A 26,852-nucleotide genomic window follows, 5' to 3' on the forward strand; every position below is an offset into this window, starting at 1 on the left:
ATATATCAAAAATTGAGCCTACAGTGCATCAAAATGTTTGACTGTAAACGGTACTGTAAACATATACATGCAAATTCTTGCTAAATAAATCTTCAATGTTCATTAAAAAAAATGACAAAATTCTAGAGTCATGGTAGATGATGTGTGGCAAATTTCAGAATTTCATCTCAAAAACTAAATTTTTGACAGCATTTTGAATTTTGCTCTAATGTGAACAATTGGAGTCAATGTAAAAATGGCAATTTTAAACATGAGTTTTTCACTTATGGAGCAAATCAATCATTGTTACAAACAAATTACCAACATCTCCATGCTGTCTAGATGCAATATGTGTATTTTCAGATTTTTGTTTCTATAACTGAATTTTTTACAGTGGTTTTAGATCTGCTTTTCCATGCATGGACGGCTGCTAAACCTGCACATCTGGCATAGTCAATTTATGAAGCTACACATGAATTGTCACTGATTAATTAGCTCAGTGAGATAGAAATTGATTCTTAGTCTCAGAGGTTGTGAGTTCAAGCCTCAGCTGATACAAAAGGCAGATTGTGTTGCTAAATTCCTAAATGTCTTCCAATTCTTCTGCTTGTTGCTCAGAATTGCCTAAAAATGCCGACCCATCGCTGCGCAGCAGCTATTGATTGATGTATTCTATGTACTTCTTATACTTAGACCCTAATATATAGCACTAGCATGTCAGCATGCATATAGCTGAGAAAGGGACTGCAAATGAACTACTCTCATTAAACACTGACTTGATATTTGCCATATCTGTACCTGCAAAGTGTTATAAACTGTTAAACATAATATCACAGGCTTTAACATATTGTGACCACTTCTGCTTCACAAAGGACAAGTAGGCTAGAAGTTGTCACAGTGGTATCAGAGGTACAATAGCCAACTCACTAATGGTGCAAACTATAATGTACAAATTTTAAGAGAAAACGCACACCAAATACTCTTGAAGTGCTGACCACTGGAGGAAGATCAGTTGAAGAAAAAAAGTGATAAAAGTAACAGACAAAGAAAGGCTGTTTTCTTCGTCTGTGAACAGTGCAAATCTTGAAGAAGGCCATGTAGCCAAAATGTTGATTTAAATAAACTGCATATGGAGCCAGAGTGTGCAAACTATAATGTAACCCACAAATGACAATAACTTGCACAAACCATCATGTTCTGAACAGACACGCCAAAGACATAACAAAAAAATGACATTTGTGTTATGGAACCGAAAACAGAAAACTTAATGTGGAATTTATACTTCTACATTGAATCGATGGCATAGCTATGGCGCAGGCTATACATATACATAGGCATGGAGCCTACGACGTAGCCTTATGTCCCGGCGACACAGACCTCCCGTCTATTTTTGTAAGCTGAAACCATTTCCCTCAGTTGAAACAAATCTTTTATTTAATTTAATTTCACTGATAAGAAACAATAAATGTGAAGACAATAAAGCCTCCTCAGACAAAGCTTCATATGAGCAGAGGAAACCTCCGCTCATCATCGCTAGGCTAATTTATACAATGTAAACAGGCTTGTGCTAATAGCGTTAGCATGTTTGTTTGGAAAACGTGTTTAGTATAAAACTTGTGAGTTGTAATGGAGCCAAATTTTGTAACATTACCTCTGTTAAATGTTGCTGTTGTCCCTGGCTGAGTAGAGGAAAACTCTGCTAGTTGCTAGACTACTTTATACAATGTAAAATGCCATAGGCTTGTGCTAAAAACATTAGCATGTTGTATATGTGGGGAAAATGTGTCCAGATAAAGACAAGTGTTTGTCTGTAAATGCTGCAAGTTATAGTGAAGCTGATTTGTGTATTTGTGTTGGAAATTGTCTCTATTAAGCCATGTTTAATGTGTGTTTAATGTGTGTTTTGAATAAACTAACCTTTACAGCACTTCACAGAAAGAACACACAGCTACAAACTACTCAGTCCAGCATGCTGGGAAATGTGAGTGTTGCACCACTATCAACAGTAAAAAGGCTTCTGTTTTCAATCTTAATTTCTGTTAACATTTTGTCAATAATTTCTGATTATTTAACCAGTGTCACATCCAATACTTCTAGTTATTAAGATCCATTAATTGCCACTTCAGTATCTATGATTTGCTAATCCATATTTCAGTTTTGGTTCACACATTACAGAGGGTCTCCTGAAGTGTCCAGTCCATTCAAAACTATAACAGTAACAACAATAGAAACTGAAAGTAAATTCTGACATGCAGTGGGAGCCGGTAGAGGGAAGCAAGCACTGAGATGATGTGGTCTGTTTTCCTGGAGCCAATGAACAGTCTTCTGTAGCTGTAAGTGATAACAGGAAGTGACCAATGACAGCATAAAGGCTTGTGGAAGTCCAATTAGGAGAATATCCATGTGGTTTCCATTGCAAAGCTGGTTCAAATCTGGATGAAGCTCATATTGTACTGTTAAAATCGTGTCTTTATCAAGCTTGAGTGCCTAATGAAAGTGAATGCAAAGAATGTTGGGGTTAGATTTTATAATAAAAGCCATGGCCTGTGCTTGTTTGTAAAGCTTTTTATGACTCATCTGGGGGTATAACAAGCATTCCTGTATTTTTTTTTTTAAAGTTAGCTGGAGAAAACTCTGTGCTGTGCGATAGTGGCAGTCAGGCAATAATCATGCCTTACACAGTAAAGAGGTGACTACAGATTACGTCCTAAGAGATTATTTAAAACAGATCCACTGTTGATCCATGAGGGGATCACGTTAGTTAGTTAGTAACCGTGTTATCAACACTGATAAGCTGTAGGGTTATCTGTAGAGACACTGAATGGTTTTTCAGCTTAAACAGAAGAAAATGTACTCAGTGGTTATTCAAGATATGCCAACTCAATGTCTTATCAAGCATTATGAGCTGATCAGTGGTATCAGCAGCAGCAGTGTGAATGAAGAGCGAGAATGAGTGCAAGTATTCATTAAGGTGTCAAGTGAAGCTTGTAAAGTTCAGACAAAAGCTTCTGTCCCACTCAGTTCAATATTATAATTTATTAACAGTCGGCTGTATCGTGATGATTTGATCATGTGTGTTATTGTTTTGTCAAAATTAATGATTTGAAACATATTGAAATTTGAGTTATCGAAGGGTTTTCTCAGCATTTATTAACAGTTTTGTCCGATGTAATTTAAAATGGTGGAACAAAGTTGATTGCATTGTTGACTGTGATTATTTGCTACGTTGGTACTTGAAAAAAAGGTAAATATTGTAATACTAATTTCAGTAAATCACTGCCTGACCCATCACATGACCCATTTCCTCCCTTTTTTCTCCTCCTGAACTTTGGTGAAGCCCTCACAACCAAAATATCCAATGATCTTGTTATGATCTTCTTATCTGTGTAAATACATGTGTAAAAACCAAAACCAATATGGCCTGCGCTCTCACTACGTTACCCCTCGTTCCTGGAATAATGTACAGAAGGACCTGAAATTGTCTGAGTTGATTACTAGGGAGAATTCAAGTCAGTTATAAAGGATGGAGGCAATAGCACTCTTGGTCAATGTGACTGCTACTCAAATGTTCACTGAAATCATTTTTAGTAAAACATGTTCATGTATTTAACAGTTCTTTTTGGTCTTTTGTCTATTCCAGAGGCCTGGCTGAAAACTAAAGGGGACAGAGTGTTAGCTTTCAGAGCCCTGAGACTCTGGAACAGTCTGCCCGAGGAAATCAGGTTGGCCGAGTCAGTGATCTCTTTTAAGTCACCTTTTAAAACATACATTTATCAGAGAGCCTTTCCTGATTTTACTTGACTTTAAGTTCATTTAGACTGTCTTTTATTTCCTCTGTTTTTATATGCTAAAGTGTTTTTATCAGTTCTTTTAAAAGTTGCTGTTTACATGTCTTGTCTGTTTTAATTACTGACATATAAAGCACTTTGTAACTCTGTTTTGAAAGGAGCTTAATAAATAAAGATTATTATTTTATTATTATGTTTGTGTTGCTTTTTGACTGGATGTCGTGCTTGCTCACTTATGGTGTGTCACAGTTGTACTTGTCTGCTTGTGTTACTGATATAACAATGTTTATGCTGTCCTCTTGGCTTGATCACTCTTAAAAAAGGTTTTAAATCTCAGTGAGTCTTTTACCCAAAAATTATATATAATTAGCTAAATAATCAATGCATTCAGACTGAGTGTGCTTTGGTTTCAGAAATCTATCCTTCCAGTTTTTTATTGTCCCATTAGAGTTATGCATTATACATTTGATGACCATTACATTCTTCTTTTAAACTGCATGCCTTGTTTTCTTTTGTTTGGTGTCATTTTGCTTTCGTTTTTGTTGTTTGTATTTTGTTCTTTTTTTGGTGCATGTTTTTAAAAATATTTCAAATTTTTATTGATTTTGAAATAGGATTTTACATGAAGATGACGGTTCTAGATATCAAATGAGACCTTCAGTCTCTACTGACAGAAATAATGCCAACAGGGTAGCAGAGATCCGTACAAGAGGGTACCGGTACACCGTCAAAATACAATCAAAATAATAAAATCAAATTTGAATAAATAAAAGTGATAATAATGCATATATAGAAAACGAATAAATAGATGGGCCCTTGAGCATGGTTAGTCATCCTAATCAACATAGATCCATAAGAGGCAGTTTTTGCCATATAGTTAAGCTATCATTTTATTTCTTCTGTTTTTGGTGCTTTGTTGTAATTTAGGTAGCCTTGTGTGACATCTTGGCCAAGGTACTACACATGAAATAAAGCCTTTTGGCTAATTCAGGCATTTCAGTACCATATGTATTTATTCATTTGCACTGTCCCACCAAAAAAAAAATAAAATAAATAAATCAAAGAATAGTTTACATTAAAAAATGAGTGTCAGTTTTAAAATATTTGGGTTGCTCAGACTTTCACCAATAGATGGCTTCAGATGAGTGAGCGGGTTGGCTCGTGCTCTTCCAACGCTGCATTTTCTTCGCAGTTGTTACCACTGCTGCGTTCATGTGCTCCTCCTGTGCTCCGACATCTGATCTCGCTTGTGTAGAAATGCGTTGTCGCCATAGACTGTAGGTTGTCGTTGTAGTTCTGCAACTGGATCGAAACAAATAAAAATGCTTTGAGGTATGCAGTTCATCACAGTGTAATTTGTGTATGTGTTGCTACGACAAATCACACCTTTTCCCTCGTCATTTCTCGTCTGATCACATAAGTGTGACATATTTCCGATTTTTATGAAGGCAGCACGGGTGACGGTATGAAGGGAACTCCCAGCTTCTCCAGTCACAAGCCGCCTACCCATGAAAACACCGGAGAGACCCACAGAGGGATTCGTACCACATTGCGGTGACATCAACTACAATTTGAAGAGAAGTCCTTCAACATTTCGACGGCAAGGTATTTTTTACTACACACATGTTTACTCCTCTTTTGTCGAGAGCACACGGAGCTACCCGCCGAGTCCTCTCAGCCCTGTGTGGGGCTGCTCAGTTAAGACTGTGGTTCCAAGTCGTGGTAAGGTAACTGTTAGTTAATGTGTTATGCTTCAGCACAAACTCAGTTTAACACCTTTGTTGTGTGCGTAGCTCGTCGGTATGCGCTATGTGACCGACCACTTCTTAACGTTTTATCTGATAAAAAAACGAAATGTTAGCTAGCATTAAGTACTGCTGCTCACTGGCCTTGTGTTGAAACATTTTATCAGTTGACGACAAACCATCTCCGTTATCGTTAATCCCGATCCAACGTGATTGGCAGGGAAGCTAACGTTACTCTCAGGTCGCGCTGCGTTCATTTCAACCCACACAAAACGTTAAGTTGGTTAATATTTAGGTTACAGAAACACATACACATTGTCCAGCTTTGTAATCCACAGTCATGTATAGCTAACCGTTACCCCAAATCGCGCTAGGAATTCACGACCCCAGTGTATGCTGTGTTTAGCTAGCAAGCTAGCTAGCTAAAATACCGAAGACGCCAGCTTGCCTATCTATTTTTAGGTGGTCAGACTATAAGCTCTTAAGCCATACTATACAGTAACTGCCGAGGCCCTAATGTGAATGAAAGCATTGTTTTTATGCAAATAGAGCCACCTGTGTCAGCCATGATTTTGGTCTAACTGTTAACGCTGTCTCACAGGTGTGCCGACTAACATTACAGCTGAAGTAAATCGACGACTATATTCGCAGCTGCTGTTTTTCTATGCAAATATTAACCCGGAGTAGTAAGTCAAACATTTGTTTCACCGGCGCCTCTTGGCTGGGTCTATTTGTTTGCCTCGTTTATTCGCCCTAAGAGCAGGGCGGAGCGGGTGACCTGATTTAACGTTAGCATGGCTTCACAGACACGTCCCTTCTTCCCCTTTTGGGGAAAGAGGGGGAAAAACTTGATCACAGATGTGTTTGAACAGTTGTGTCGTTAGGAAAAAAACAGAAGCCACTGCCCTGTTAGCAAGGCATGCTAACCCAAGATCCACTGAGGCCACTGCGAAACTGCCAGGGCAGACAAAATGAGCCAAGGGAGACATTGATCGAAATAAACAGAGAGGTGTCTGTGTGGCGGAACTGGTGAGAAAGCAACTTTGCACAGACACAAACAGTATGACTGCAGTGAGTGTCAAGGGGGCAAAATGTTAAAGTGAGTCAATGGGGTTTATTGTTGCCAATGCATGCAGCCCGGTTGCTGAGAAAGCCTCATTGCCAAAGCAAAGCATGTCAGACTATCAACAAGTGGAAACAATGAGTTTTCTGTAGGCACAGCTATGGAAAACTGTGTAAGCTGACAACCAAACATATTGGGCAATCATGGATCATCAACTTCCTCTGGAAAAGTGGAACAATGTTAATGTCTTTAGTAATTTTAATAAAGATTTCTGCTTTAATTCAGAACCAAAAAATAATGTATATTTCTGGACTGGATGCAACACACTCCCACTTCTATATAGAGGCTTCAGATTACCCTAAAGACATTACAGCGAGGTGTCATTTCTGTCAAAGCTTTACAGGATATGACTGATGAATCAGTCCGAGCTTGTAAAAATATGACTCCATGGCTAACTGGTATTAGCACCCCCCTCAGCAATGTTTGCATTTATCTGCAACTCATGTCAGTGTTAGCTCGTGCAAATGTCTGATCTTGATTTTTGAAGGAGAGAAACAGAGCTCCAGGAAATTATGAAACACACAGATATCATAAGGACAGGATGAGAGGCAGACGGATGAGACTCCAACAGCAACCAGGAGAGAGACTGCAGCAGACAAGGAGGATGGACATTTAGATTTAAACCTCAGCTCAGCAACTATTATAACTCACCATCAATTCATGTATTTCAAATTAATATTAGTAACAAACAGCCAAAAATGTCAGAATCAGATTCTCATTTCAAAACCTTACATCTGAATGTAGTAGATGATCTCCTGATGTTTTCACTCAGCAGTTTAAAGCTGCATGAGTATATTTTTAACACTAGAGCGAGCACCATCATTAAAATACTTTTATTAAAGTGCTGTTACTAGATATAAAACTAGGAAAAACATGTGCCAAGGCTGTATCCCTCTTCACCCAGTTGACACAAATAGACTTCATTCAGTGTCAATGACAAGGTATTCAGGAGCTACTTTTATTAGGCACACCAATACAGTCTGAGGTTATCTAATGCAACAGCAATGCCACAACATCTATCTTGAATGAATGAATGACTTTATTTAGAACCAAAATAAAAAATAAAAAAATAAACAAGACAAAGATAACAGTGTCCAAAAAGTAGTTGGTAGAAGTAAAACTTTTATGTGCCTACCCCTTCCTTACATTTCTTCTTTTAACGCATATATTATTTCAACATATCCCGAACTAATATACAACTACCCCCAGTTTATTTACCACACAGTTAAATAAATAAGTAATAAACCCAGTTTATTTATGGTCCAAGTACTACCCAGTGTTACAAAATAAATATGCACTCCCCTAACACAACCTTTCCTCGTCTATAGATCTGCCAAAAATATCTTTTTTGTATAGTTTTTTAAACTGATTTATTGACTCTAATTGGTTGTACGAACACATTGTTTTTTTAAACTAAATTCTCCTCTTAAAGTTTATAATGATCAGTTTTAGATGACATTGTCAGAAGTGTATAAATTCAATTATATGCCATGTTTATTACTGAGGTCATGGTTAAAAGTGTTCTTGTACTAGACTACAATACGTTAAGAGGTGTATTTGTTTGTTGTCCTTTCCATTGACATACATGGAGTGAGGTATAAGCAGCATCTTTCAGTACAATACAGTCCTGTGCAACACCACTAACTATGACCTTAAATGCTACAACATGCACTTAAATTAACACCTCTATGAAAGTGTCAACTAATATGAACATCCCCTCCGTAGATGTAATGTAATCTAACCACCTGTTCACCTGGAAGGTAAGCCTCAGGGTAAATTTTAAGTTGAGCCAAATTATACACATGGCTGCCAGTGCAAACACAGTTAGCAACGGCCTGACAAACCCTGAAGAAGATCTCTGTGGGTTCACGATGACTCTGCATTAAATACGCTGGTTGGTACTGATAAGGTTTGTTAACCCCAGTAGAACTTCCTCAACATTCATCTTTTTATATTGCCTATCAGTTTGTTTTTAGATAGCTTACAAGACAGAAAATAATGTTTGTGCTAAAATTGGTACAAGTTTGGCACTTAAGATTATTTTGGTCTTTTCTAAAACAATTACACATTTTACAAATGTGTGTATCTCCTCCTCTCCAGCGTACTAGAGCCCCAGTTCTCAAACCACAGCTGGGGTAATGTTATTACTTGATGGCATTGGCCTGTTTGTCATTCTGGCATATGGTACTACAGTGTTAGTGCCAGCCAATAGCCATTGATCATTTGATTTCCATCAATGGTTTGCCTCCAGAGAAACAATATGTAATGGCTTTAATCTTGTTTCTGCCATAATTAGAAACACATGAAGTTTTGCCGCCACTCACATGATGTCCCAGTTTCCTGTGGCCTACAACTGCTTTTTGGAAATCTAGGCTAGTGGCACTTCTATGTAGCCTATTTTGTGTGTTTCAGAAGAGAAATTATGTCAAAATATGAGATGAATTGTAATAAGCTTTGTGGGACAGAAGGGCGGTGTTTAAGGCGTCTAATGTCATCTTACTTAGCTGGGCTTGAATCAATGAAGGAGCTAAACAGACTAAGTGAATTTAGCAGAGTTTGAAGATTAGAAAGGATATGTAAGGTTTTATATTACACCAGACGATGCTAGTACATGACAAATGCACATTGACAGGGGTAGGGAATGGAGTGATGGTAAGGAATGTTAAGTAGTGCAAGCCACCCCTGTGAAGGGAAGCTTTTTTCTGCTTTGTGCTATTGTGTAGCCTGCTCACCTTAGCTGGGTATCCCCCTGTCCTGACTTGTCTCTAACGTCCTCCTGCGTTCCTCTTATGTTAATCAGGTTTCACAGAGTGTTTGGTGTAAATAATGGGGCAGCAAGTTGATATCATCAGGTAAAAACTCAAATAGCCTAATCGCTGTAGACCTACTCCCGCCCTGATTTGTGCATATTTTGGCCTACTTAAATGCAACATGATGCTGCACCGAGGATAGCTGGTATGACTTTGGCCAGTGGCAGGCCAGTGTGTCATTTTGTGCTCACAGCTGTCCTTGAAGAAGCACAGATTAAAACCAAATTATGTGTGTACAAAGTGTGAATGTGAAGGAGACACTAACTAATAAAGCAGGGACAATAAAAGAGTGCAAAAGTGCATCTTTTGTGCAGAAAAACTTTCCAAAGCTGTTGTGCACTTGAGGAATATTGTTTTTATTTTAAAACAGTTGACATTAGGAAGGTACTGGGTTAATTTTCTGCATATGGTGTGTCCATAAATCTTCTAAATTGGAAATAACATAGTTCCAGCCTACATGGGAATAAGCTTTTTGACTATACATGACTGTACAAGATAGTGTACAGACTGATAACTCTCTCTGTGGTTAAGGGTGTCGCCAATTTCAAGGATTCAACAGTGTCATTAAGAAGTTTTTAGTGTCAGCCAAACACAGTTAGGAAACTGCATCTTTCTGCTCAAACATGCAAAGTCATTTCAAGTCCGTTAAGCTGTCAGTCTTGTTGACACTCACAGTTTGGAAAGTTGATATCTAAAAAGATGGGCTAAATGCCGCGCTGCACGCTAATTACCCCCTGTTGACAACAAGTCCCCCGTGTGCTATGCCAGATATAATTTCTGATGTGTCTGCACCACATGCAGTTGAACAGAGAGGGGAGAGGCGTGCTGGTCCTCTGGGGCTGCGAGGGTCTGACATCCTAATCAGTGACTCATAAAGCTACAGGTGGCTTTCTCATTAGCAGATAGCACCTACCAGTTCAGTGGTTGTTGTGCCATTCAGCTCAGCTCCCCCGAGACTTCTGTAAGAGCCATCCATGCTTTATGGCCTGTCTCGATTTTTACCCTTGGCCGAACAGCTTGCTCTGTTAATTAACAGACTGATAGGACATAATATTGTTCTGTGATGGCAGAGCTGCTAAGGTCGGTATGATGAAGCACATTTTAGACTAGGTTTATTTGCCATTGTAGACTTAATCTGTGTTTTTTCTGTAATAATATCATGTAATGACAGATGAGTTCATGGGTTTTGTAAAATGGCAGGAGAGGAAAAAGTTGCGTCTGCCCTTGTAACACGTAATCAGCTTTAACTTATTTGATTTAAGGGTGAATCATAAGGAGATCAAGGTATTTAGACACGCAAATACACTTTAACTGATATGCAAATGAGTTGAAATAGCTCATTTTAATGAAAGTATTTGTGTTAAAATGATACAAAAAATGGTATCACACCTTCCAAATGTAGTTACGTCTGTCAATCATGGAGTTATGACCACAGTTAAGCGACACTTTAAATTACCCACCCTGGAAGCATTTAAACTGCAATCATTTGTTCTACCTCCTATTTAGATTTCATCCTCCCACTACAACTGTAGTCTAGTTATCTGACAAAATTAGAAGTGCAATATTCCTTGGCAGTAGTGGGAGGATGTTATGCAACACGTGTTTTGGAGCTTCTGTTGTCAGCTGTTAAGGCTAGCAGATTGATTATTCCCTGACACAAATAAATATCAGACGTCGTTGCCTGTGGTCTTAACTTCACAGTAACTGTACTCAGTCAAAGCTGTAATCAGACATTAAATTTCTCAGTTTCATACATTTTTCTTGCTCTGAATAACTTGTGATGGTGTTAAGACCTCTCTAATAGCTTATCTGTTGTTAGACCTTTGATGTGACAAGAGAGCTCTAACATTTTATGCAAATTGAATGACTTTGTATCTAATACAGGCTTATGTATGTGCTATCACATCAAGCTTGGTGTTGTGTCCAGGAGCTGTTTTATGCTTGTTGTATGCATGTGTTGCTCAACATGCCAGATATATTGATAGATTAGTGTAGGTCATTGTTCCCTGAGCTGAGGATTAATGTGTTGCTCAAGGACGCTGTAGAGTATACACTTTTTCTTGACAATAGAAAACCAAGTGTGGATGCAAAACGTGGAAGTTTAGGCATGATTTTTAAAATGTAAAATTGATGCCTGTACTGATTCTGATTTACTTTAAAGGCCATCTTGCACTGCAACACCCATCTGCATTGGTTCTTACATTGATTTTGGTCTTGTTGACGGCTCCAAGGCTATGTTGATTTTTACAATCTACAGTTGTGTCAGCCGTAATTGTTTGCTTGTATACACAACAATAATCATTTAGTCAATACAGTCATGTGATGTTATGGTCCTATTTATTGCTTGCAATGAACTAGACATTTTTCAAGGTGTCTGCAGGTCTTTAAAATGTCTTAAATTGTCTTAAATTCAATTTCATAAATATTGGGCCTTCAAAGTCAATAAATAGTCTTAAATTTGAATTTCCATCTTTTGATTTTCTTTATGTCAAAATGAGTCAAGCTCTTCTGCATGAAAAATGGTGCAAATCTTTAAACCTACCACATAACCTCATACTTTATTTAATACTTGCACTGACCTGTTGGCAAAATTTAGATTAACCTAACTCACTACGCCTTACCTTTTGTACCTACCTGCAATGCTTAAATAAAAAAAGATGATTTGTCCAAAAAGCAATCTTAAATTTGGTTCGAAATTATCTTGAGAAGGTCTTAAAAAGCATTCAAGTTAAGTGTCTGATACCTGGAAAAACCACTAGAAATACATTAGCCCTTAATTCATTAGCAAGTTACAAAGTCAAGTCAATTTATTAATGTTCTTTGTTGCTTGTAATTATAAAAACATGTTTCTAATCTTTAATTTTGTTCCTTTTTAAAATTGCTGGAGCAGTGCTGTATTTGGTCGATGGCAGAAATCTCAAAGACTTGGCATATAAAACTAAAACTATGTGCATGGTTAGCAAGTGGTGAAATGTTTTTCTTGTGTGTGTGATTTTGGATGAGTTGACCCTTTAATCTGTAAAATGCTGCACATTCCAAGCATGTTATTCATCTCCTCTGTATTCACTGAAGCCAAACACTGTTTCATTTAGTCCGTCCTTCCCAAATACTTCAAAGACGATAGGCTGCTGGTCGCTGAGCGCTGTATAAGTTTACAGTGCATTACCCAAGTTGTTTAAGGTGTGTGAGTGATTTTTCTCCCAAAGTTTTTCTGGCTATTAACTTACAGGTTCTTAGAAATAGCAGGAGCCACAGCACCATACTCTATAAAGCATAGTTTAAGTATCAGCAAATTCAAACAGTTAAACTGAACCCCTTTGCACGCTGGAGCATACACAGTTAATCTTTAACCATGATCACTTTAACCAGCCTGGCCCAGTTGTGTAAATATTGGCCTATCATTGTCTACCTGTGGGGCGTTTGTACACTAGGTGTAAAGGGATACAGGTGAGAGTGCGTTGATCAGCCATTGTCAGGGTGCCTCACAAGATAAAAAAACCTGTAAAGGGATATTACCCTTTCAAAAAGGTGTACAAAGGAAAGGACAACACCCCCAGCACACAAGGCAGGGCGAGAGCTAACAAAGCAGTTCTTTAAAAAGTGGGTTTCGAGGGGGAATATTATCTTCATTTGGCTTTTATGTGAGTGTTTGCTGGTTGTGCAGTGTCATGTCTGCTGACATATCCAGGTTAAATGCAACATGAGCAGTTAAACATTCAAGCATGAGAAGTTTCACTGAAACCATGTGCGGGACTGCACAGATTTGATGTGGTTCCAGTTCCGTCTTTAGTTTCTGTATCACAGGTGCTGGACCCGGGCACCAGCAAGCTTTTTGTGAACTGGCCCACATTTGTACCAGTTTAAAAGTTGCCCTAATCAGACCTAGGAAATAATTTACTGTAACTAACGATAATTTTCATTAGCGAATAATCAAGAGTATTTCCTCAACGGATTATTTCATTCATGAAATACTAGTAAAATAAATTCTCCAGGCCCACAGTGATGTCTTCAAATTGCTTGTTATGTTCCATCAATGGTCTGAAATCTGAAGATAGTCAGTTTGCTGTGACATATGACAAATAAAGGCAAAGAAATTCTCACATTTGATAAGCTGGAACCAGATAACATTTGGCCTTTGACCTTGAAAAATGACTGAAGCTGATTATTTTTTTTAACAACTGCAACTACGGAGAACTCAGGATGGTTGATGGCAACTCTCATATCACAGCAAACATGGCTGCTAAAAACAAACATAGGGAATGGCTCTGTCAGTGTATTCATCAGATTGTATCCAGGGAGACAAAGTAGTCTTTACGCCGTCAGCATCTTTTTTTATTGGGTTGAATCCTCAATTATTTTTTTTATTTGCTGCTGGTTTTTACATTTCCCCGTTCTCAATTTCTCGAGGATCAGCAGTGCACAAGTTGACTTTAAGGACAACTGAATTACATTTTCCATCCAGTCATACCTCAGAGCTCTCCTTGCTACTCACTGTCTGTACTTGAGCTTAGTTTTACACAATGATGTTATCTTGAGCTTATGACGGGTTCCTCCTCGGTGGAAACACCAGAGTGGTTTGAGATTTGGTTCAGCAACTAGCTCAAGCACAGACACGCTGTTGTTGTGAAACCCCCCCCCCCCCCCCCCCCTTCCCCTAGGCTTGGCCTCAACAACCTTCTGAGGGGAGCGTCTTACCACACGAGGGAAAAGTGCAGTGGCGGTAATGTTTTATTTGACTATGATTCACTTCATTTCGAGTGAGCACAGTTACTTTAGCAGTTGTGCTCCCAGTACTGTTGTCAGTTTTACTTTAATAACACAATTTTATATTGGTTTTAAAAATCTGTGGTGGTATTTCCGCTTGATTGAGGTTTGTATAGCAGAGAGAGATGTCAAAGTAAGAGGAAGTGGTGACATGAAACAGCTTTTATCCTCCTGTGGTGTTTCAGCTACGCTGTATCTTTGAATGCTGCTTCTTGGGGTCTGTGTCTTTTTTTGATAGTGATATAGATGGAATATTCACTTAATAGAAGAAGCAAGCGATCTGTAAATCAGTTTGGGGTTAAATTGATTGACTTCAGATTGTGGTGTGCTATTTTTTTTAAATAGAGATAAAGGCGCACATATTCAGAATCTCTGCTGGAAACCACACGGTGTTGCACTCTGAAAAGTGCAACACCGTGTGGTTTCCAGCAGTGTTGCACTCTGAAAACTGAAATTAATTGTGTCAGGAATAAACAAGGGAGAACTAGAGAGAAGTTTAAACCCTGGCTCGTTTCTAACCACCACAAAGCTGGCCGATTGTGGTGGGAGGTAAGTGTTAATGTCGGATTGTCTGAAAGTTACAGAAATTGTTGGACAAAGCCCCTCTAATGTAACGTCTGAAAGGTATTGGCCCATCCAACAAGTGCTTCTGAAGACACATACTGGCAACTCAAAGGTTCCCTGTTAAATGTCAGACCTCTAGTAGCGCTGTTCAGCTGTTTTTAAGATAAGATAAGGTAAGATAAGATACACCTATATTGATCCCACAATTGAGAAATTCCAGTGTTACAGCAGTCAAGGGGAAATAGTCAGATTAAAGATTTCAGTATTTAAAAACTTAAAAAACTGGGCATGCAAAAAAGGCAAAAAAAAAAATACAAGAAACAGCAATAAATAATAATAATAATAATAATGATAATAATAATAATTTTCTACAGGGGTCTTGCGTTTGTTTCTTGTGGATGTACACAAGGACGTACATGCAATGCCACTGGCAAGAATCGCAGCCCTACCGCACTGTTTCAATAATCAACAAGTGTTGGTAACATGCCAAGATATGTGCATGCATTAGCAAAGACAGAAAAGAAACCAGTGAACGTAGGTTCTATCTGTGCTATTTCAGCTGCTGTAATGTGAGTTTCCCCAGTGTGGGATCAATAAAGTTTTATCTTATCTTATCTTATCTTAAGCAGTGTTGGAGTGAAAATACTTTGGGTTTGCAAATTTGTTTTGAGGGAAAGGCAACTGGCACGCTTGTTAAAGCTCAAGGATGGACACATTGCAATGTTTTGTTAACTAGTTTTCTTTGTTTACAAGAAAACTCCACCGAGCCCCTTTTAAGTAGTTTTTGCTCCAATGGCATCTCCACCACTGAGGTGCTATTGAGCAAGCGCTGTAGTGACACACCACTCAAAACCCTGATGCTCCACTTCCTTTAAGCAAAACAGACTTATGACTAAGTCGTTTGATAGAGGTTTCATTGAAGATTCAGGGAAGTGAACACATAACTTAACTGCTGTTATCAATTAATATTTACCTAGGTGCCTTCAGTATGTACTTTTCACTATTATAATCTAAGAATCCATCAATACAGCTGACCACAGCCTAATTTACATGATGGATTAAACTACAGACTTTTTACAACCACTTTTCAAGCCCTCAGAAGGTAAGCGTTGCATACTCAGTCACTACAGTTGGCCTAGTGTCTTTGGGCAGGTTTGTACAGTTCACAGCCCTTACGCTAAAAGTACAAGTGTTATCAGTGCTTAATTTAGACACTGGCCAAATATATTATTATTCTTTGACAGTCGGGTTATAGTTACATAATGGACGAGCCTTTCAGCGTGAAACATGTGGTGGGCCATGATACCATCATGCACCACTGTTGAGGACTGTCCACAACTGACTCGAGCATTTCCACAATGACAGCAAAGCGCGTGTGGATGTCAAGAAGTGAAACCAGTAGAGTTCCTGGTAGGCTTGGAGATTAGCACGTGTGCGCTGTAAAACATGGATGCACACACTTACACAGAGAGGGAGGGGGCTTGTAGTTAGCACACATCTAAAGTGTGTAGGGAATTTTCCAGTAGTCAGATTTACATGATTAAAGAAGAAGTGAATGCAGTGTTGGAGAAAGAAAAGTAAACCTTTTTGAATCCAGCTCTCTGCATCGAGAGCTTCTTCCTGTTTATTAATCTACAGGCACAAGTGGCTGCCTGATTTATCAGTTCAGTACGTGTGAACTCCGCGTGGTTTATGAGCAGTGTTAAGATTCAAAGTTCAGCTGTTTAAAGTTACGTCACTTTAAAACCCCTCCAAGACTTCGGTGCTTTTATCTTCTCTGCGCGTGCATGCGTGCAGTGCTGAGTGCGTGTGCCTTGTCTCTTGGTGGTCACATAAAACAAAAGGCCACTTCCCTCAGCACCTTATGCATCCTCAAAAGAATGATGTCAGCCCTTTTAAAGCAGGCCTACAATAAGTAAACAAATGACAATAGTACTCCTCCTGCTCAGTAAGTACACACCTCAACACTGGAAAAACAATCCTCCTGTGTTGTCTTTCTCTCGTGCTGTCATATTTACTGAAGCTCTGAAACGTAACAAAAGGCCTTCAAGGTCAGAATCCTTTGTTTAGGGAGTTGCTTCGATGTTTTCTTTTATCTCGGATCAAAATTCACAACATCATAAGGCTTAAGCATTTCCAGACTTTCCTCTGTTTCTGTAGTTCTCTGCCCTCAAACAGTATAGCCATGAAGATTTCCATCTGCTTTGCTTCTGGCAGAAACATTTGTATGAAGGCCTGCTTCATGGTCGTCAGGTGTCGGTTAACCTCCGCACACAAAGATTTGCTTGGGAGAAATATGTATTTTCCACAATCTCATGTTATTGCAGGATCTATGTGTTCCTGCAGGGTCAGGTTACAGCCATTGAGAAGTGAGTCAGTGTATGTTTGCCAGATACTTGTTATTTCTCCATGTCCAGGTATTTGCTTGGATAAAAGAACAATAACATCATTCCAGCACCAAAATGGACATGCATATTCTCTTCTAACAAAATACAAAGCACATCTTATTTTGAAATAGCACCCTTATGTTCAGGATTTCTGGGGAGGCCGCAGCATTCAGACACTTGGGTAAATACAGGTTAGTGCATTAGTTTCAGGATTAGTTTGTTTCCCTTTTAGGCAGTGCAGTCGAGTGAGATTATTTCTTCACCAAGCCCGCTGTAAGCTGATTCATAGACCAAAGGTCCTCAGCACACAGCTGACTCAGTGACAGCTAATCTCTGATCTGTCTCAAGTGATGCAAGTGCTCTTTGTCTCTGTTTCTCTTTTTTATTTCCACTAAATACTGCCCTCCTTTGCACTCTTCACACTACGTTAAGGTACACAGCTGGGTTGTCACGTAGCTGAGCTGTTGCAACGAGGACTCTCCAGCTGTGTTGTTTGCATGCTATCCATATGTTTGTTTTCACACTTGCTCTGTATGTTAGGTCTGAACCCTGGGGTTATTGGGTCAAACTGTTCTCCAGACCTCAGCAGGAATAAATCTGATGCCAGGTGTTGTCAGAGTCGTAGACGACCCAGCTTATAGCCCATTTATCTGGCCCTGTTTTGCTGGCCTAAATGAACAGGCCTCTGAGCCGAGCTGACTGATGTGCAGTTTGTTGTCCTGCCAACCAGCCATCCAGCCAGTGTATTTAGCTGCTATTGGCCTTAGCTGAGCTGGCTGTGCCGGGGCCTGACGGCTGGCTGATTGCCCTCTTTACAGGGGTGGGGCTGTCTCAGTGCTCGGTGCTGACCTTCACTCTGATTTATGAGTTCCTTCTTGCAGTCTGTTTACCCCTCCCATCCTCCCTCTCATATCCATGCAGTAGATCAGGACTTGCCTCCAGCTGTACCTCACACTCCCCCGAACACAAGCAGGGCCACCCCTGCGTCCACCACCGACATCGCGGTCTATAAACAACCGCATGATATGCAGCAGATGTGTGAGTTCCTGTCCTTGTGAATGCTAAACTTTGGCTGTTGCCTGAAGCCTGGATGAGAAACGAACACTATAGAAAACAAAGTTAAGCTAAATCGAAAAGGCAAGAACTGGTAGGATAGCATTTATCTGCTGTAGCTACAGTTTAAAGTGGTAAAGTAACCTGAATTACACGGTCAGTTGGCATGGCCACTCCATCAAACTATATAAATTAAGATTTATCTGTTTGGCCCTGTCTGTTCTCGTTATCAAATGAATGATTAATCACTGCCTCTGTTTTCTTTTCTCTTCCCATCCATCACTTTCTCTCCCTTCAGTGCACCTTGGATCTGTTTACACACCGCTGTCCAATAATAGTGGTTTTAAACCCATTCATGAGGGTAGTTCAAAAGCACCATTGCATGCAGTCCTTGTGCTCATTTACACTTTCACAGTGGAGAAGCGGGTCATGTATAAAAGAACTAATGCCAGTGATGTATGACAAGATTTCCCTGAAGTGAGGATCAAAGAGGGGAAACCCACTGGTTGACTGAGTCCTCACGCTGCTGCTGTTATTGTTGTAAAAGCTATAGAATGATGTGAATAATTCATTTAATGTTTCATGTCTGTGAAATGGAGCTTAAGTGGTTTCATCTGTGATTTTCAGTAGTTCGGACTTGGCCAAACAATCTGTGCGTCATGCTGTTCTATTATTCAGAGTATACAAAATAGCTTCCAGGTCTGACCAGGCATCCGGTCCATGACTACACCCAGTAGAGTTGTATAAGAAGATATCACTGTATTCTGGTTCACAGCATTTTATTGTTCCTTTAACAGGGGCGCAGTGTGTGGAGGAAGAGCTGATGAGGTGAAGACAGCCAAAGGAGGCCACTGTGGTTCACCTGCTGTCTATTGGTCCTGATTCTGAGTGACCCTGCTGCCTACTTTCTCCCTCCATCACTTCAGGAGGAGGCTGGGCTCCCTCTGGGTGCAAGAAACACCATGTGCCAAAACTGGAGAGGACTTACCACTGCCCCATAGACCGCCAAACCTCTTGAGAACCTTCCCCTCTAGCTTGAGGACGCTCCTAAACCTCCGCATTGCCCACTGGCCATGATGAAAAAGGTGGCAGCATGGTCAGCAGAGGACGTCTCTGACTGGCTGAGCAAAGAGGGGATGCCGGAGTACATTGATGCCCTCCGTCAGACGGACGGTGCTGCTCTGCTCAGGATCAATGAGACAGATTTCCAGATACCTCCCCTCTCACTGGTGTCGTCTGATGGCGGGCAGCAGCTGTTGGAGCGACTTGAGACGCTGCGAATAGAGACTCATATCGAGGCTCACAAAAACGGGCATGCAAACGGGCATGCTGGTGGACTACCTAATGGAACTACCAAGCCTCAGAGGAATGGCACATTGGGGATGAAGGACTTCAGGATGGAGATGGTCCACATCCCCATCCCTACAATAGAAACGCGCTCCTCGTTCCCTGCTGAGTGGGGAAAGACAGGCATAGCGTTCGTCTATGCTGTGGTGTGCTTTGTTACTACAACGGTTGTCATCTCAGTGGTCCATGAGAGAGTACCTCCAAAGGAGCACACCCCACCGCTGCCTGATAAGTTCTTCGACCTGTTTGACAGGGTGGAGTGGGCCTTCTCCATCTGTGAGATTAATGGCATGCTGCTGGTGGGACTCTGGCTGATACAGTGGATTCTACTCAAGCACAGGTACACTCTAGTTTAGTCAGCCCAAATATTTTTTAGATAGAATCTGAAATGCAGCTAAATGAAAATGTCATATGATTCATTTTCCCTGTCATTTTTTTTTCCAGGTCAATTATAGGCAGGCGGTTCTTTTTCATTGTGGGCACACTTTATCTGTACCGGTGTATTACAATGTACATCACCACTCTGCCTGTTCCCGGGATGCACTTCAAATGCTCTCCAAAGGTATTATACACACACAAACACACACACACTTTTATTTCTCTCGCCATTGTAGTTTGGTTGAGCATAAAAGGCTTCTTTCTTACTTAACTGCTGTCGGGACAAGCATGCTGAATGGGCGAATTCAGCAAAAAATTACATCTCATTTGTGAGCTGAAAAGCTTCTGAGTACTCTCCACTGACCACTGATTGTAAGATATGTGCATGTCCATTTTTTGTGAGCGAGAGCTTCGAGTGGTTGCTTCACTTTTCTGTAGTTCCTATCAATGTAATATTACAAATTCTCTTCTAGAAATGCAGTTTCATATTCTTTTATGTAAACTATTGTGGGCAGCATTTCAGTTGGGTTGCTGGATCATGCAGTCCCTCCAGGATGTTTTGATGGCAACAACAAAATTCAGCCAAACCCCTTGAATTCTGCGCGACATTGCAATTTTGTCCAATCACCACAACTTGACAGCAAATTTGACTATTTAAAAAAGATCTCATTTCATTATGGAGCTGCACGCAGCTCATTGATTCGCTCAGCCCCTCACTCTCTGTTTTTATCAAGAGACTGCGGGACTGAAGCTCTGTGCCTGGGACAAAGTCAAACACACACAGTGAGAGGGCTAACTGTTACCATCACACGGTTAACATACCCAAACGGTTTAACAACAGAGTTGAGCTGTTTTGGTGTCGGTGTGAGATTAATGGCTCGAGGTTGGATGCTGACCGCTGCTGCAAGGCTTCAGCTGAAGCGGCAGATTATGAAGAGTAGGGATGAGAGATGAGATAGTGTTGTGCTGCTAGAACACAGAATACCAGCAGTATGGATACACACTCGAGAAAAAGAAAAAAAAAAAAAACAGTGGTGAAAAAACCATATGGTTATGGATGTTACCCCAGTTCTTTGACTAGCATGGGTGTGTGTCTCACCAGACCACACTCATTGCTTTCGAAGTGAGGGAGTGTTCTGAAAGACAACTGATGCTATGTCACTCTTGTGTATATATAAAGGAGGAGGGTCTAGACATAGTTGTCACCAGTGTCAGCCAGTTAGGACTTGCATAGTGTTATTTGAGCTTTTGATGAGGTCATGCGGGAGGCGTTCCCCGTAGTGAGACACAAACGGATGCTATGAGAGACAACTTCAAAGAGCAATGGTTCTCAACTAGGAGCCCTTAAGGGACTTTCAGGGATGTCCCCTAAAAAAACCCAGTCTACTCAGTTTACTTTTACCATTTACTCATCACTATAGAAGTGAGCCTAATGTGAGTCGTAAGAGTGACTATTCTGCCCAAAAGTTTCACTTCCTCCACTGTTATCTCTCTAACTGTCGTTGAAAACCAGAATTCTGATCTTAATCAAACCAAAACTGTTTAGTTTGAAGTCCCGAGAGCGAAGTGGGGTCTGTGATCAAATGCGTGTCAATTTAGGGGTCCTTTAAACAAAATAGGTCGAGAGCCAGTCAGGTTAGGCAAAATGGCAGTAACTGGAAATGCGCTTTTAAATTTCTGCTATTTTTAATTTCAAAAATACTACTACTAGTATTTCAAAGGACGACTCTTCTTTTTAGCTGCTTAATTTATCTGATGGCTAAATAGTTATTTGAAAAGCCAATTTTTGTAGCCAGTTTTCTAAATTGTAATTTTGCTTTTGATACTTGGAGTGCCAGTACATGTGTCCTTTACTCTGCACACTTTGAATACAGTTATTTAACTTTCAGTCTTACTGAGATGATCACCTCATCCCACTTTTACATCTAATGTATGTTTTTTAACAGGAAGCACTTTGTCTCAGTCATTATACTTCATTTATTATTAATAATCTACGGGTTGTGTGATGACTGGATGTGTTTCTTTCAGCTTCTTGGGAACTGGGAGGCACAGATGAGGAGAATAATGAAGATGATCGCCGGTGGGGGCCTCTCCATTACAGGTTCCCACACCATGTGTGGAGATTACTTGTATAGTGGCCACACAGTCATGTTGACACTAACGTACCTCTTCATCAAGGAATGTAAGTACCTCTGTGTCTTTAATATGGTTTATGTAAGAATTTACTATAAAGCCACATAAGAAGCTCATTCAGTGTGACAACCTCATCTGCTATAATCTAGTGCACACTTCCCTCTGAAGGTCAGATTAGATGTCACAAGAAAGATGAATTTATCAGAAGTGGCGACTGTGCTTTTGAAGGTCAAGACTAAGCAGGTCGGCACTTATGGTTACAACATATGCTCAATTTCATAACTGTTGTTTGAGGTACACACACACTACACTTTTCAGTCCCATCTGTATCTCACTGATAAAGCCCAGTACCGCTTGGCTTTCACAGAACTTCTCTAAATCGTATCAAGAAATGTACACAGAAAGGAAATGTTGCAGCGCTATCCTCTTGCACGTCTGTTAGCATGTTAGTATCAGCATGTTAAGACATTGCTCTGTTACATAACCACATTTTCTGTTCCTCAGCAGGCATTTCCGTTATCTAACGTTCCTGGTTTGCACACCCACTTGGTTTACCACAGAGCACGAGAGTGAGAAGTCAGTTGCTTCTTAATGGCAGGGTCAAGTTGTAGACTTTATTACATTTCTCATGCTTTGAGTAAACAGTTGTTCCCTCTGCTGCATCACATGGTGCTGCGCTGCTTTGCCACCACATCAGTGACATCTAGTGGTGAAAGTTGGTTAACAGTTCTGGTGCCACAGTGCCCAGTCTGTACCTCTGAGGCCAGATGATTTTCCAGCAACTACAGCAGCCCTAATGGCCCATTTAGATGTTAAAGAGAATTCATCCTCTTCTCTAGTAGATACTGTTAGGTTTGATCTGTGTCTCTTGTGTACTAACACTGCTCTTTTTTTATGTTTTGTTGGCAGATTCACCGAAGCGGTTCTGGTGGTACCACTGGTTTTGCTGGACCTTGAGCGCTGTAGGGATTTTCTGCATCCTTCTGGCCCATGACCACTATACTGTGGACGTGGTGGTTGCATATTTTATCACTACACGCCTCTTTTGGTGGTACCATACAATGGCCAACCAGCAGGTGAGTGCAGCACGCAGCACAAGCACAACAATTTTACTAAAGTTGTAGTCAAGTAAATCAGAACTTGGAGCAGAAGGTAAGCTGTATTTTAGTAGCATGTACATGTTGAGTATGTACACAAAGAGGAGGGTCTAGGGGAGAGAATTTGCCATCTGAATGTGAGTTTGTGTTCTCAGCTGCGTGCAGAGCCATTGCAGTGTACAGTTGTATGGATTGTTAATCATCTACACATTTTATTGTCGCTCAAGATGCAAGAGACTTTCTCCTACTTTTATACTGAAGCTGCTTTTGTTTTAAATGAAAAGCTCAACATTGTGGAAAATTTGTTCCTCTTTGTTGCCGAGAGCTATCTGAGAAGATCGATACCAATCTCTCGGCTTATAATGCAGCTACAGTCAGCAGCCGATTAGTTTAGCTTAGTTTAAAGACTCAACATAATGTGGCACTTAACATCCCTGTGGTTTTCAACATTCGTCTTTTGTACTGAACGAACAATTGAGATATGATGTGTTAATTGCTGGCTGGATTTTTGGACAGAGCTGAGTTAGTTGTTTCCCCTTGTTTCCAGTGTTTTTGCTACTGTAAGCTAACTGGCTGCAGGCTGTCACTTCATGCTTAGCGTACAGTCATAAGAGTGGTATCAGTCTTCTCATCTATGTGTTGAAAGAGCACAAATAATTATTATGCACTGTACATGTATTAGTGATCTGAAAATGTCCTGTATTATCTATTTTAGCATTAATATGATGAAGTATCTTTGGTTTTCAGGTATATAATTCACTGAATTAGCCAAATAAACATTATGTCTGGTTATTTTAGCTTTGAATTATTTCTCAACATTGCATCTGGTTCCTGCTCGTCCACCACTGTCTGCTTTTGTATCTATATATAAAAGAGTCCACGTGAGAGATTTTAGGAACAGAAAGTGCAGCTGACTCAATGTAACGCTGCATTCACGTGCTCCTTGAATGGTCCTGTTTCTTAAGTTGGGAAATGCTTTTTCTGACTTCAAAATGTTCATGAGCTTGAAGTTGTAACGTGGAAACAGCATGGTCACTACATAGAGGATTTTATTGCGCAGACTGAGAGTATTTAAACAGTTTGGTGATAACAGTTTGAAGCTTTATATTACAAGTGATTTTGTCCAACACTTGTTGCCACACCAAAACATCCTTTAAAACTACTAAAATATTGCTTTACCTGATTAATGCTGATAAAGAACTTAATTCAGTCATTCACTTTCCTAACTGCTTATCCTGTTAGGGGTCACATTAGGCGAGAGGTGGGGTACACCCTGGACAGGTCACCAGACTATCACAGGGCTGACACATAGAGACAGACAACCATTCACACTCACATTCACACCTACTGGCAATTTAGAGTCACCATTAACCTGCATGTCTTTGGACTGTGGGAGGAAGCCGTAGTACCCCCTACACTCTAACAAGTAATTCAGGTCACTCTACACGTACAGCAACTAAAAGTTACAACCTAAAACCATATTACAAATCACATGTTAGCAAAAAATTAAATGCGATAATAAAAACCAAATCGTGCACCAACATTTTTGCCAACCAACTTTCCAATTGCTGTTTTGACTTGAGGGGGTGTTAACGTGAATTTTCCCAGTTAGGAACTAATTGTTACGATTATTCTGACGTCATGCTCAAATTTAACTTATAAGGAATGTTGCGTTTGAAATTTAGCGACCACCCTGACAGTATTTGTGTCTGTTTTGTGTTTTGTTTCAGTCGCTAAAGGAGACGTCACAGAGTAACCCGTTCTCGCGGGTGTGGTGGTACAGACTGTTCCAATACTTTGAAGAAAACGTCAACGGCACGGTCCCTCGTAACTACCAGCTGCCGTTGTCACTGCGGTCGTTGCAATGGAACCGCGGTGTGAAGTACAGCAAACTGGACATCCAGTGACCCTTATCATGTCGAAGTAGGAGAGGACTATGACTTCCATAAGTGCTGTTTATACCCATGGAAGATGGCACTGTTAAATGTAGCGCTGTCATTTCACCTCTAGTAACAGACACATCTCTGTCCAAATGGGTAGCACTGTGACCCACCTAGTATTTTTTTTTTCTTTGTGTATATACGTATATATATATATGTATTATTTTTGTTTTCTCTCGTCCTCTTTCTCTTCTGGTAGTATTTGCCAACACAGAGCACTAATTTATATTTGTTTTGTGTCTTTTCCTCTTCGTGGGCCACGCAACAGTTTATGAAGCATTTCCACAAACTTCTAAAACTCAAAGATTTTTGGCCTAAAGGACTCAAATACTTTTTTCCCTCTCTGCACAAAACCATAGTTAACGTCTTCATGTTCTTACAAGACTTTTAGTGCAAATGGTGTCAATCAAATGCTCATTTGATAACCAAAATGCCATAAGCTTTTTTTTTCCCCTTTTTTTTTTTTGATATAGCAAATTACTTTTTGTAAACTGTCCTTGCTAAAATGAGTAAAAGGTGCAAAAAATAATTTTTTTAAGTATGTCAAACTTTATTTTTCAAAAACAAATGATGTCCAACAAAAAAAGATTTTTAGATTTTTACCTTTTTCAAGATGGATAACTGAGAGCATAAGAATCTAATGTGGTATAACGATATTCCAGTGCCTTTCTTAGCTTGATTGTAAAACAGTTCAAGTACTATGTGTCTTGTGTCTCTCTGCCGCGGGCTGCGACCACGCCGCGGTGCGAGGTGGTACTTAGTTAACAGTCCTCGTTCCCATGAATGTAAAAACAACTACGCCAGCCTTACCAGAGAATTGGTTTTCCCAAAATTCAGTGCAGTGAGTGAAATGTCCCATTTATTTATTGAAGCTTACGATGTCAGTCTGTGCTTAGTTGGTCGGCGCTGTTTTAACAGAAAATAATGACTGTTAATTGTATTTTTTTTTTTTTTTTTTTTTTATGTCGGTAACATTTCAGTCTTTAACCAACACCAGCCATGTTCAGAGCCTGATCACTGATGCTCGGTTATCTGCTAGTATTACTTTTCCACCACGACATTACCTGCGAAACACCACTGCCTGATCGGACACTGGAGAAGACATGTCTCTGAGGTGCAGAGTTAAATTACTCTGGACCTGGACGTGTCTTCTGCAGACAACAAGCCCCTCTCTTGTTCCCCATATTGAGTCCCATTTTGAAATCAGACTTTCCCTCAGCGCTGTCTGGTCTTGTAACCTCTCCGGCGGTGACGAGACGCAGAGAAAACAGAAGCTTCAGGTGAAGTTTCTGATCATATCCGTAATGAATTTGTACTTCTGTGTGGCTCCTGTCACTAAATCAAGCTGCTACCTTCCAGTTTTTAGACAGTGTATCTTCCACATTGCCTCCTTAAGTGCAACGCCAAAACTAGAAGTAGCAAACTCAACGTGGAGCTCGTGTGTGGGGAAGAAGCTGAAGCACGATGAGTAGAACTGGTGATTCATTCGACCATGTGTGTGCAGGTTAACGTTGATTTCCATGAATGTGAAACGCGTCCTTATTGATAATCCTAATCATGTTTTGTTTTTTTGCTTTTTGTGACTGCGACTGAAGTGTAAAGAATAAGTATTGCACAAGTTCGTCTATAGGGAAAGATTTAACTTGTTTTGTGAAACTTTGATTTCAAATTAAACTGATTAGTTACAATGAAGAGAAACTGCACTAAACTTTAGATTATATAAATCCCAAATACATAATAATGT

The 26,852-nt window shown here is 40.0% G+C and overlaps 2 protein-coding genes across 2 annotated transcripts in view; one reads left to right on the forward strand and one right to left on the reverse strand.

Moving 5' to 3' along the window:
• LOC125903271 (bifunctional 3'-phosphoadenosine 5'-phosphosulfate synthase 2-like) overlaps window positions 1-26,852 on the reverse strand; it is a 275,592-nt gene that overhangs the window by 43,155 nt on the left and 205,585 nt on the right. The gene's annotated exons all lie outside the window — the stretch shown is intronic.
• sgms1a (sphingomyelin synthase 1a) lies at window positions 5,267-26,070 on the forward strand. The gene is made up of 6 exons (XM_049600101.1): window positions 5,267-5,372; window positions 19,011-19,900; window positions 20,005-20,122; window positions 21,967-22,120; window positions 22,981-23,147; window positions 24,899-26,070. The coding sequence occupies exons 2-6, from the start codon at window positions 19,287-19,289 to the stop codon at window positions 25,073-25,075; spliced, it is 1,230 nt and encodes a 409-aa protein (XP_049456058.1). The 5' UTR covers window positions 5,267-5,372; window positions 19,011-19,286; the 3' UTR covers window positions 25,076-26,070.

This window comes from Epinephelus fuscoguttatus, linkage group LG16 (genome assembly GCF_011397635.1).
Source record: "Epinephelus fuscoguttatus linkage group LG16, E.fuscoguttatus.final_Chr_v1".
NCBI lineage: Eukaryota > Metazoa > Chordata > Actinopteri > Perciformes > Serranidae > Epinephelus > Epinephelus fuscoguttatus.

What these genes read in the sequence shown, in the direction of transcription:
- sgms1a (XM_049600101.1), top strand. Translation starts at nt 19,287, where the DNA reads ATGATGAAAAAGGTGGCAGCATGGTCAGCAGAGGACGTCTCTGACTGG. An exon ending in GTACCTCTTCATCAAGGAAT is followed by an intron (nt 22,121 to 22,980) that starts GTAAGTACCTCT and finishes TTTTGTTGGCAG; the next exon opens with ATTCACCGAAGCGGTTCTGG. An exon ending in ATACAATGGCCAACCAGCAG is followed by an intron (nt 23,148 to 24,898) that starts GTGAGTGCAGCA and finishes GTTTTGTTTCAG; the next exon opens with TCGCTAAAGGAGACGTCACA.